At 36.5% G+C, this 13,461-nt stretch overlaps 1 protein-coding gene across 1 annotated transcript in view; it reads right to left on the minus strand.

Moving 5' to 3' along the window:
- LOC105562423 (metabotropic glutamate receptor 4-like) overlaps positions 1 to 13,461 on the minus strand; it is a 46,927-nt gene that overhangs the window by 13,655 nt on the left and 19,811 nt on the right. The window contains exons 4-6 of the mRNA XM_012013256.1: positions 6,101 to 6,255; positions 4,247 to 4,495; positions 780 to 935 (exon numbers count right to left, since the gene is read on the minus strand). Of these exons, the coding sequence (XP_011868646.1) occupies positions 780 to 935; positions 4,247 to 4,495; positions 6,101 to 6,255 (560 nt within the window). The remainder of the gene's footprint in view (positions 1 to 779; positions 936 to 4,246; positions 4,496 to 6,100; positions 6,256 to 13,461) is intronic.

Consider the following 13,461-nt stretch of genomic DNA (forward strand, 5'->3'; position numbering starts at 1 on the left):
TACTGCTAATATTGATAAACGGGAGCTATTTGAGATAAGATATTCTGATACGAACTAACATCCCGATAGCGCAGAAATGCCTCGGGGATTAAAAGCGGACAAAGGCGTGAGAGCGCGGGATTGAAAGATGAGTTGGCGGTATTATGAAATTATTGGAAAAGCCGGGGAAGGAAGGAAAGTAAGTTTGAACGTTATTGCATAACGTTCGCGATAAATCTCGGCTGATACGCGATCGGGGGACGGCCGGTTAGGATAATTGCATTGCCATTTGATAGTGCGCCGTAACGAGGGGCAGTCTTAATTGTGCCACGGAGAGTCCACCGACGTGAAAGTGTTACGTTCCCCGTTAAATCGGGGAAAGTGTTTTAATTGCAATATCGATGAGGCGTCGAGATTGCCACGCTCTGACGTCATCTGATAGATCGCTTCACGTGGGGTGACGCAGTTGCTCGGCGTACGCGGAATTCTCGCGGATATAATTGATCAATTTGTCCCGAGCCTCTCAATTTAACGGTCTTTTTTTTCCCACATACGACATATGGAAAACGTGTAACAAGTATTTGACCAATTAATCAATGGCCGCCTCGTGTTATGCAAACGCGCAAAATATTCCTACGGCACTCGGTTACTTTAAATCCGTAAGTGTTGTGTATTATTATATAATAAATAAGAGATGTAACTTTCAAGTAAAATTATATGTATATTCATATCGTGCGGCTGAAAAATTTTGCTTGAAAGTTGAATTAAACATTACTTTTGAAGAACTTTGCGTAACTCACCGACGAAACTGACATTGCGAATGTATCGGAGGAGAAGTGGACCGTCCGGTGCTGGTACAAGCGACTCGCAAAGATAATGCGACGTGCCCAAATTATTTACGCATTCCTCCTCGATAACATTATGAACACCGTGTGCCATGGCGTAAACTGCATCCACTGCAAATAATATGAAAATATCGTTTTCAGCAGTGCTCTAATATACGCATATTATCTACCTGTTAAAAGCTTCCGAAATTAATAGGTATCTTGTATCATAAATTAATTAAATATTTCCGTTTCTAAGGGAGGAAATGTACTCTTGTAAATAATCCAAGAGTGTTGAAAAAATCTGCGAGTACGTTACAAAGCATAAAAAAGAAACTTAGCACGGAAAAATAAGGGATTTCTCGTTTTATCTTAGAGATTCTTGAAAAAGAGAATTACAGAAATTATTTTTCTAGATATTAAATAAAATATTTATATGCATATAACATATATTGCCTCTACAATCTTATTTATTCGTCGTGATAAGTTATGAGAGGTTTGAGTCTTTATCAACTTTATATACGAGACCATTCACACAATCAGGTAGGTCTTATTTGATCCATCTCGAGGATTTCATATTATGTGATGGCGAACGCTACTATTATTTATTTATTCACGGATGAAATAAATGTTAAGCGCTGAATATTGTTGCTTGTGAGAAAGACGTCTCGCGGTACCTAATAAGATGATTTACAAGATTTATCTATTATCGGGATGCACTCGATCGTGAAGAGTTTTCGATCGCTTCGCGCTCGACGAGACCCCGTCATTTATTTCACGGGAGGATGGAACATAAGAAAGGAAAGAGGAAGGGAAAGAGCATAAGCGGAATCCAGGGAAACGTGACGGTTGATTTCGTGCAACTTTTCACGCGTCACCGGACGTGTTTGTTAACGCAAAAACCATAGCCGGGGAAAATTGCTTCGCTCGGTTCGCCGCCGTTTCCTTCCTTTCCATTTGTCGCGGCTTTGCCCCGCGGAAGTTTGTCGCAAAAGTTTATTCGATCTCGTCCGTCGAAAGGTACGCAATCTAATGGGTCACGGAATATAGTCAACTGTAGTTAATTGCGTACACCGGCGAATGCTTACGGACAGATGACAGCGACCTGGGATTAATTGTGTGAAATTTATGTGTCTCTTCAGAATTCTACCTCTTCGTGCTTGTCTTAAATTTGTTAATTAGATTTACTTATGCGTGAAACGTATCCTTAAATCTGGCATAAATTCGTAATTTTTGAATAAAAATATTTAAAATGAATGAAGATATATATGTGCGCTAATTATTGATTAAAATAATTTAAAAACAAACAAATGGTATATTATTATTTATCTTGTATACGTCTAAATTTTTATATAATGTAGAGTGAAATAAAAGTATGTACTATAGGATAAAGGCACCTAATATCGTCTACAAAGTAATTGACATTGTTCTCTGTATTTAGCCTCACATGAAAGAGGAAACATTTGTGTTTCATGAACAATAGATTAGAATGATTAAAATCTAAAAAGTTTTAATCCACATTGAAAAGAAAAAAAAACGACAAAATCGGGGATTTGAAAAAATGGCACCTTATATCGCCTTATAAATTTTTAGAAAATCATGTTTATCAATATGTATGAACTTGTGAAGCTATAGATATTTATTACTTCACATCGTATAAACGTATCCTAAATTTGCGATTATGTTTAAAAAATATTTTTATTATACGTATATAACACACTATTTCGAAATATTTATACATCGTGTCAATTTGTGCTCTTTTTATACTCTTGTTCATTCTTAAAAATGCATGCACATAATGTCGCCTACGCGCATATTATTGACGCCTCCGTAATAATATGGTGGGCGATATTGAGTGACTCCTAATCTAGACACTAAAAACATCGCAACACGTACATGTTGAAGTCAGCGAAAAATAGTAAAGTATATCACTATTTTATATATATCGTTAAAAGAATGTTTGAACTTACATTCTCACCATAGTATAACTAGTAGGTCCACTCCGTCATTTGTTTCGTTTTGCGTCGATCCCTTCTGGGCAGACCAATGAGAGAAAAGTTGTATGTGTGGTAGTGTGACTTTGATGAGTACACACGCACACATCGCTGGATCCTGCCCGAGTGCATGGCGGAATATCACGTGATCGGGACCGCAAAGATCAAAGGGGCCGACAGAGAATGGACCCGCTAGTTATACTATGTTCTCACCGTGGAATGTCGAACTTGCACCGTCTGCTAAATTTTTCTGCATTCCAAATTTCTTTCAATGCGACTCCTGAGTCAGACGTTATTTCTATAACGTTGTAACTACACTATGTCTTCTTACACATGTTTAGCTACTAATTCTATGTATTGCCGATTGATATCAGCACTTTGTTCACGAGATATCACGAGTGGCGATATTACGTTTTGGGCGATATTAGGTGCCTTTATCCTGTATGTAATTGCTTTTTGAATATTATATTGTAATACATTTTACAAATTCTCTTACGATTCACGAATAAGGAAATGCGGACATGTTAACTGGATCATGTTCGTCGACTACGCACGGCGGAAAATGGACTGGATAATTTGCGAAAATAAAATACGAGATCGGCTACGGGCAAAAGGAAATCGTGCGGTAAATAGTCGTTCGAGGTGTACTGTTATCTTACTGCATGACGTAAGCCTCGTTATGTATTGTCGGAATTACGGTCGAACGGTGGCGACAAGTTTTTCCCGTTTCTGTTTTCGGGCTAGAAAAATGGTTGAAGGGTGACGAAAAGTTGGAGAGTTGCCGAGACTACTTCTTCTCCCTTTCACTCTTCTTTTCGCCGATAACTATCTTTCCGCTCGTTTTGCTTCTCTTTCTTTCGCACCGATCATTTCCTCCGCACTTCAGGATATAAACGATCGTGAAGTGTCCCCTATCTGTTCAGCGCGCGCGCGATTCGCACTTTCCGCAATTAATTAACTGTCATGGCATGAATAGGAAGAGTCCGTCCATACGTTATTTTTTTGTATTCATTACGGTGAAATTATAACTGATGTGGTAATTTATTTATCAGGACATTTAACAATGAATGAAAAGTCAGATTGATTTTCCCATCCAAATTAATAGCTTTCAACTGGTAAACAGTTAATTGCCAATTCTCTCAAAATGGATAGTCTTTTTCACAAAAATTTAATTAGAAGCTTTATCAGATCAGCCGAGTATTGAATTTCGAGATTCGGAACGGAGAGATAAAAATGCTGAAAAGCCGTTTTTAATATTGACCTTATTTTTATATATCCCTAAGCTAAAACTTTTATATATATTGCTATACATTGTTTATATATTGTTCGGGCGATATACCGATGCAACTCGACTGCGTTATACACGTTTCCTTTTGTGCGACATAAAAGTGAAATAGGCGTTTGGAGAAAAGTATCAATATAACGATAGAATATAAATCTATACGTTACCGACAAAAGGCACCAGACCCTCCTCTTCGTAATCGACGAGGTCTTCTTCGCCAGTGCAGCGCGTCACGCCGCTCGACGCGTTCACGCTGAAAGTGCACTTGTGATGCTGCGACCAGAACTCTCGAAACCAGATATTCCGGCAGTTTACCATCTTCCCCTTCAAGAACTTATGGGGAATATTGTTCTCTGTCTGCCCACCGCACTCGTCGCCCATTCTTGGCCGTAAGCTCATATAGTACTTGTCGAATTCTACAGTATCAGAATTGAACCGTACGTTACAATCGAATCATTCGATAAGATTTGATGGCTTCGATGTATCATGCTTTTTGTCAGAGAAACTTCTTGCGCCTCTCAGTCCCGATAGAATTGAAATCAGAACATATTATTCCAGCGAGCTGACTTTATTGAAATATATCTTTCTTATATACGCAACAGTTCTATAATCTTCTTACAAGAATTTAATAATCTTAAACTTCAACAATATTGTGTACAATCGACAATCCGTATCGGTGGGCAGTTCACAAAAGCCGAAAATATACGCGTAGACAACATCTATACTGTTATTGGGACAAATATTATCATATGCCTTGGTGGTCGAATTGGTGAGACGCCCGCCTAGAGTGTAGAGAGGTCCAGGTTCAAACTTTGGCTAAGGTAATGTTTTTCGCAATAAATTTTCTGTATTATTAAAATTGCCAGATACGGTCAATCAAAATCACTGATGTTGTTAATTACTGCTGGCGACTTTTAAGAATGTTCTCATTAGTTGATTATACTTTTTAAAATACTTTTTAAAAATGATCTACACTATTATTTCTGAGAATATTGAAATGTTTATATACCGAGGCTTATGAGAAAGAGACAAATTTAATCAAACATGTATATATAACAAAATTATTTCCCGAAAATGTATTTCTGAAAATAATCTGTAAATTGTCATGTTACTATTAAGTTATGTCGTAATTGTCGTTTTGCCTAACATGGTATATTAAAAGCAGATTTAAGGAACGATACGATATCGTTTGTAAAAGTTTACATTATTTCGGAAAATTATAGTCTGTTGATAATTCAAGCAATCGGGAAAATTATCTATTATATCTCACATCCTTCAGACTTTCGGAATTTCAGTCAGTTTATAGAATTAATGAATGATGGCTTCCGTCTTTTTTGGTACTTCGTAGGCCGTAATTTCTAGTAATTTGGTTCGACTAACGAGGGTTCGACACTCCTGTGTTAATTACTGGGCGTGAAACGGAAGTGCCGCCCGTCATTTCTTCGATCTGCGAAGCTAACCCGCGAGTCGAGAATGATGCGACATAATCGGAAGCGGAAAATATTACTCGCTTGTCATGTGAGATTAATGAACGTCAAGTCGAAGTTAAAACGATACCGCTACCGTGGCAACAAAGTTGCACAGTGAGCAACTCTACGGTAACAAGGAATTTCAATTGTGGCTCAGTAAAGCGTATCAGACGCGTTAAGAACTAAAAGAGCCAACAAAATTAAATGATTTAAATAATTGAAACAAATATACAAGTCACGTTAATTAAATAATTTAGCACTTTAGTTAAATTAATGTGTTCTACCATTAAAACTGTATGATCCTTAGAATACAGTATTCTATTCTTATAACATTACATATTACTAATGTTATATTCTTATAATATATTAGTGTTACGTTATTCCTCCAATATAAAAATGTATTTCACGCTATCAACATTTTATTTTTCGCAAAAAAATAGTGATTTTATTGTTCAATTTATTGTTCATTGATCAAAGGTGCATTCAGAGTAAATATTCCTCCAATTAAGCCGGTTATGATAGGATCGCAAGAGCGTAACAAAGGTCTTTTACCTTTGAGGGCGTTCCTATAGGGCAGAATGGTGATAGCACCTTCGGCCGCGAACTCCTGATCCCGGACGGGATGAACTTTGGCGCCCCACGAATCGCTGCCCACCCACATGAAATGGCCCGTGCGATTGGCCCTTACTGTTGCCTGAAGCAGCTTCCTGAAACAAGATAAACCGAGTGATAAGGATAGATGAATTATGAGCAATGATGAGCTCAGCTACTATTAACTCACTACATGTACAATAGGATCCTCTATGACCCCTGCAATCAGTAAATCTACTACGCCATTACTAATAAGATATTGATCCATATTTCCCTCCCTATTATTATGTTTGAAATACAATTTAAATTTCTGGAAAATGTAGTGTAAAAACTGTAGTTGAAAACTGTTATAGTTTTCTATATTTCTATTGTTAATTTTCTTTTAATACGTGGATATAAAATATTTATATAGTTAAAAAATAAGTAATATCTTATAATTTATCAATAATAATGTATGCAATATTTAAGTGCAAGTTACTATTGGACTTGCACAAATATTTGTTGTAGCTGTATAAACATTCAACGTTTCTGTCTCCATCTAAATTAATACAGTATGCATACTGTTACTAATAAAAGTTTGATTTCGATAAATCATTGACTTATGCTTTAATTTAACAGCAAAGAAAATATCTATCTTATCTATAAATTTAAGGATTTCTTATACTTAACTCATAGTGCTGAATTTATTGTATACCCACGGGACCGAATTGTAGGAATTGATTTGTACTACTTACAGTGCGTTTCTCTCTTAGTCAATTTATTCTACTGAAAATGTTGGAAAGACCAACGACTTGTACTACTGACAAGTGCGCGGAAGATATTGATTCATACTATTATAAATATTGCGAATAAAGTTTCTTTTACTATTAACAATTCAACAAATATTAAATAAACGTTGCTAAATAAAATAATGAGTTGTTTAATGAACAAAGTCTATCGTTTGTGTAGCATAATTAGTATGCAGAAGTTTGAGACAGAGAGAAGAGACAGTTAATGATTATCATCTAAACGTTGTTTAAGTTTCCTCATGCTAATTCAGTATATTACATATTTTTGTAATATAAAAATTAATGAAAGATTTGAGAGGATAACAATTAATTCTTCACCATTATTCTACCTATAAAATTTCTTTTCGCTATAATGAACAGAAACTCCTTTCTCACGCGTATAAAGTTATCACGTTATAATTAGAGAGCGCATTGTACTCTTTGCTTGATTTTCCGGTGCAGACATGAGATACCGTAACAATTGTTCCTATAACAATTGTTCTTACTTTTTCAAACAATCGATAAGACTTAAGCCAGTACTCGACTTGGTCGGTGCTCGACTTAACTCAATCGTAACAAGAAGACCGACGAAAGAACAGGCTCTCGTATTACAACGTCAACTTGAGTTCCATAAGGAACCGCGATGGGATTCAATCGTGTTAATCCGGAAAGATATCGACGGGAGACGCGCCGGTAGACGGGCCGCAGATCGATATCAACTTATCGGTCCATGGAAATCGAATCGTTCCGGTAATGGCTTTTCTCCGGCGCCGGGAAACCCGGCCAAGAAGTCAATTATTTGCTTCGCGAGGATCAAGCCGGGGATCGTAAGCAACCGGGAGACATCGTGTTCAACGAAACCCGCCGATGGACGAATAGCGAGAATCTGCGACCGATCGTTATCTCGTAGTTCCCGTGAGCCCGGAAAAACAGCGTCGCTTGTCCGTGTGTTTACGTCAACGACGTGCAGTTCCCTCGTCCTTTTCGAAACGTCGCGCCCCGTCGTTCGCCTCACTGCGCTCATCTTGCGTCTGTTAACAAGAAGACTTTCAGACGCGTCGACTATTGCACAAGAGTTCCTCGTTGATTCGTGTATTAATTTCTTTTGTGTTTTTGTTTTCTTCAGTTTTCAAAAGCGAGATCTGTCGGTTCGGACAGTTGCTTTTTAAACACAAATAAAAACCTATTCATTTTTGTCTTCCATTAACCGTTCTTCTCAGAATTACAATAAAGATTTATACGTAATGTAAAATAAGATTTATATTGTAAAAAGTTGGGGAAAATGTTTTGTAATTATAATACAGCCAAGCTCATAGTTGGTAATACAAAGTGGAACGTTCATGGGACAATAAATGCAGAAATATAGATTTTTGCTAACAACATAATTCGATTTATCAATATCTGTAATAATTTGCGGAACGTCCGAGCTTCACTGATAATGAGCTTTTATCACAGCCGCGATAATAAAATTGATAATATTAACTAGAAGAAATGAGTGAAAAATTGATCCTAAATGTAACGGTTGCAAGTTCGTAAGCCTAATTTGTATAGAATTTGTATAGAAAAATGTGCGTTAACTGAAATGTGGCGAACGTAATGAAGAAGATAATCTGGCAATTTTTAGATCCTTATTTATATCGTAAATTTACAGCAAAATCTAGTCACATCTGCGATTATATTTATTTCCTATGAAGATCGCATATAACGTTATCTCGCGCGAAATGAAATCTAGCATTGAATTTATGATATGAATACGAACCTTAGTTAGCACAATTAAGCTATATGTATAGTACCGCTGAAAGCTGGATCTGGTTGATTTAATGCTGTAAGGGTAGTTAGGTAGTCGTGGTGATATTTCATAGCTTAATTACAGTTTCTCCAAATTTCATTACTTAGAGAAAAGCCGTTCATTTAGAAAGCATTTTAAGATACATATTCTACAAAGCGGCAAGGGAAGCGTTTGCTCTCAAATCCGATTGAGGCTTATTTTCAAACTTAATCCAATTATTAAAGTGATCTAGTTGAGCAATTAAAGCCGTAATTCGAAATTTTTATCCTTTTTATACAATTCCAAACAGGAATAAGACAGTTAAAATATTTTAATCTATGATAAGACATCAAACAATGAAAAATCTCCATGCAGAGATAAAAAATAACGTTAATTAGATTTATGCTTGAAATTCTTGATGACTGATTAAAATACTATACCTATCTTAGTATCTCGTGTTTTTCGTGTCACGAACTCTGCATGTGACAGGGTTGCGTAGAGATATTTAAATTCTTAATTTAGGTTGCCGGCTTTCTCTTTCTTTCATTTCTACTTTCTTCGTCCCTGCGCACTTTGTCGCGTAAGCCTCTTTCACGCTCGCGCCCCGGATTCTACCTAAGAAGATTAGCCGTCGGAAAAAGTAACCGAAAATCTCGTCTAGCGTGGCGTGCTACAGAAAATAACATCGCGTTCGGATAACCGAGCTAGAATTTAATTAAACAACTTTCTCGTATTGCAAAAAATCGAAATGCGACCGTGCAAAAACTTTTCTAATCCGACGTGTGATCCAATCCATGTCAAAGTACACACTGTTCGATCTATATATCTATAACTGAATACACAGAAAATTCGATATGTGTAAGCTACAGTACCAAAGCTGTAGTTATCAAACGTAAAAAAAAGAATATAATGCATTTTAGTATTGGCATAAATTATCTGAATAGTCTGACATGAACCAATAGCAAATAAATTTCTTTTACAGTTAAGTTACCCTTAAATTTCATTTGACCCTTGTTGGTCACTGCGGGGTCCAAAAGACCCCGACGTAAAAGTTTAAGGCTTCATGTCTGTACGTTCTAAATTGAAAATTAACCTTGACCCTAGTTAATAAAAATTTTCATAAAAAGGGTAAATTTTCTATTTCCCCTTGTTATTTCTTTTATTCAAACTGGACGAGTCGTGTATAATAAACACGGCAACGTTTAAAAGTCGGTAGGGTCAATTGGACCACTGTGTGACCGATACGCGATTCTCAGCAAGTGCGACCAACAAGGATTAAATTCTTTTCTTATGTTAAAAAATTAAGAAATTGTACGAATAAATTAAAATGACACTTGTATATAAGCAAACAAGACCAACTCACGAGCAAAATTAGTCTTCAGTTAGGTAGAAACGTGTTTATCCCTCAAAATTTCTGATAATTGTATGACGTGATGGAAATAAAATAATATATCCGCTGTGCACTTCGTTATTTACACTTAAATTTAAATATAGCGTGCGCAAGTATAAGTAAATATAGACATTTAATTCACATGGTATTCGCGATCCAGTTGTTTTAATGTTGCTTTCCAACAGCACTGGTCACTTCCAAGATAATGGAGGGCAACTCATGAAAGTTGGCGACATGTGGTATAAAGCAAAGCGCAAACGTAAGGGGGCCGTTCAGCGATCGATCTTACCACGATATATCGAGGTCATGGATTCCGATCGCAACCAGGAATGTAACTATCCACTTCTGCTTCTGTTTCGTTCGGCAAAGGATAAAGGAAGGAAGCGAGAAATGTACAACCGAGCCTCCCACCTTTGGTTGAAAGTTTGACCAGTTTCGAGCGGATTGTACAGAAAGGTCCAGCTATTCTGTTGTACTATTGATATGTCGACAACAAATCGGGAATAACTCTAGAGATACTTCCTCAAACTACATTCGAAATTTTTCGAGGAGTGCGCTGTTTCTACGTAGGTATAGATAGCGTCCGTAGATGTAGCGCTCGCGAAATTATTTTACGGGTGTTTCCTTCGAAAATGGGTCACTCGTTGGTTTACGCCTGGCAGACAACAGTAAATTGAAGAAAAGAAATGTCGATAGTCATTCTGCAGTCTGCACAGACCGACTCTGACCTTAGATTCCTCACATTACGCCCGTCTCCGTTTCGTGTACAGATCTTTTCTTCAATAATAATTTTATAAACCGCCGATTCCCCTTCAGCTTTTACACAACTTATGAGCTTTATACAAGTTTTATACTTTACATTACTTATAAGCTTTTGATATTAATATAACAAACTTCTACGCATAAATATTATAATTTTACATTTCACAAAAGAAATTGCAGAACTTGTTTAAATGAATTGCCATATATATAAAACCTCGTTCTTGTAAAGATAATTAAAAGTTGTGAAAAAATAGAATGTAATATTAAATTTTTATTTATCAAGAAAAGATCGATGACAAATTTATTGAGAGATCTACGCGCTAAAGAAATTAAGACAATTTTAGAATTGCTGAGATAATGTTCACAATATCGTTAAAAAAAATTGAAGATTTAAGTCGAGGAAGTAAAATAAATAACTTATTGTGCATACGTCACTGAATTACATGGTAAAGAGATAAAATTCCAATAAAATTCTTTTTGAGGAAACCAGAGTGGAATCGGGGCTAATAATAGAATTGCCTTTTGGTTCGATTTTTTTTTGTGGGTTCTACCCATGATCTCTCCCGATGAAAAGGCCATTCTCTCATCGAGCTAAGTTACCATAATAGAAAAAAAAACCTTTAAAGAGTAAACGATGTTCACTCTCTATTAACGTATGACGGTCGGGAATAATGCGGGTATGCGCGGGGAAACATTTCCCGGATTTTTCCGATGTCGGCGCCAACGTTTCTTCCGGGCTTCTGGCGGTTCACCAAAAATTTCATTGCCCGCGGAAGCACCGTCGGCCGGTGGCGCGACTCCAAGGTATCCTGGTGCTAGGTGGTTGTTCGATAATGTATCGTTTCCTCTTGAATGCGCAATAAAGTCCCGCCGCTTTAAATAGACAGCCGAGCGCTTCTTTCGAGAAGGGAAAAAATTCCCGTTCGATACATCAACCGGGTATCGGGCGAGATAAATAGATGAAGAGGGAGAGAGAGAGACAGGGAGGGAAGAGAGCGAGAGAGGGGGGAGAGAGATAGAAAGAGAGAAATCTCTTCGTGCGTCGGTGATGCTGACCGGAAATCTCTATCCCCCCCCTTCGCAGGAGTGCATCCGGCGGGTGAGCGAAGTTCTGATCGATTAGGACAAATTTTCGCTCGAGCAACACGATGCACATGTGAAACGCGCCGCATGTCACCAAGTGAACCGTTCAGAACGCGGAGCGTAAGTCGAATAAATGTCACGTGCGCCAGTAAACTAACTTTGTGCTCAAGCAACTATGTTTCCAGCTTACAAGCTTTGTTTTAAACAACATAACATAAGGATAGACCGAGAAAGAGAACCGCGCTTGTAAAGGGATGTCGTGAGTAATAAGGAAAAACGTTTGAACAATGAGTTGCGCTTTTTGGTCAATAACTTCTGTGAAGAGCAATCGTAAAGGAGCTTTGATGGAAAGTATAATAGATCAGAAAGAAAGATACTGTTCTAGAAAATTATCACTATTCTGTTAAAACGAAGTTGTCCTCTGTTATTTCCCAAGCAGAACTAAAAATCATGATGAAATCAAAATGGCATAAAAGTGACATTATAGCGACTATAAAAAATCATATTTTCACGGAAAGTTGATCAAATTATTATTTTCAAATTCGAAGATGCTGTTTGACATAGTTTGTGTAGTTTGAACTTACAGTTTTCGATACTCATAATGTTAGGACTTATTTAGATATGACAATAATAGAACAGTGGATGTTCTTTTTGACAAAAATGATTATTCTTTCGAGTCTTTTCTAACCCTATTTCATATATGTATAATTGATTAATATTCGGTTGATTAGTTCTTGAGTTATAGATGTTTGAAATTTCATGGAATCCGTACATGAACACTTTTTCATTATACTGGGTGTTTCAAAAGTGATGCTACAAAATGTAATGGTGAAATGTATACATTATAGCAAAAAGTCCTAATAAACATAGGTAGAGGCCCCTCTTTTTCATTATACAGGGTGTTTCAGAAGTGATGGTACACAATGTAATGAAGAAATGTACACACTTGTAGAAGCCAAAAGTTTCAATACACATAGGTAGAGGCATACCTCTTGAATATGGCGATGACCGGTAAAAGGTTTTTTTAATTTTTAATTTTTTTTAGAAATGTCTGTGGTTGCTCTAACTATCACAAATTTTCTTTAATAATGTTTTACAAAAATTTCAAATGTCTATAACTCAAGAACTAATTAATCATATTTTAATGAATTATATATGAAATTTGGATTGAAAAAACTGAAGAACAATATAATATATAATTAAAAAAAAGTAAAGTAAAGTAAAGTGTGCAAATTAGAAATTTGCACATGGTTTCCTCATAGAGGAAGGTTTAGGAGCGAAATCTAATTTTTTTCGATGTTTCTTGAAAGTGTGCGAATTAGAAATTTGCACATTGCTTCCTCATCATTGAAGCGTGCAAATTGGAAATTTGCACATTTCTTCCTCATCATTAAAGTAGACCAATTAGAAATTTGCACATTGCTTCCATTGTTACGGCTTCCTCATAAAGGAAGCTTTAAGAGAGAAATCTAACTTTACTACGATGTTTCTTGAAAGTATTCAAATTATTCTTATTTCGCTCTTAAAGCTTCCTCTATGAGGAAGCCATAAC

Source organism: Vollenhovia emeryi, unplaced genomic scaffold (genome assembly GCF_000949405.1).
Source record: "Vollenhovia emeryi isolate VEMERY1.0 unplaced genomic scaffold, V.emery_V1.0 DF939189.1, whole genome shotgun sequence".
In the NCBI taxonomy this organism is placed as follows: Eukaryota; Metazoa; Arthropoda; class Insecta; order Hymenoptera; family Formicidae; genus Vollenhovia; species Vollenhovia emeryi.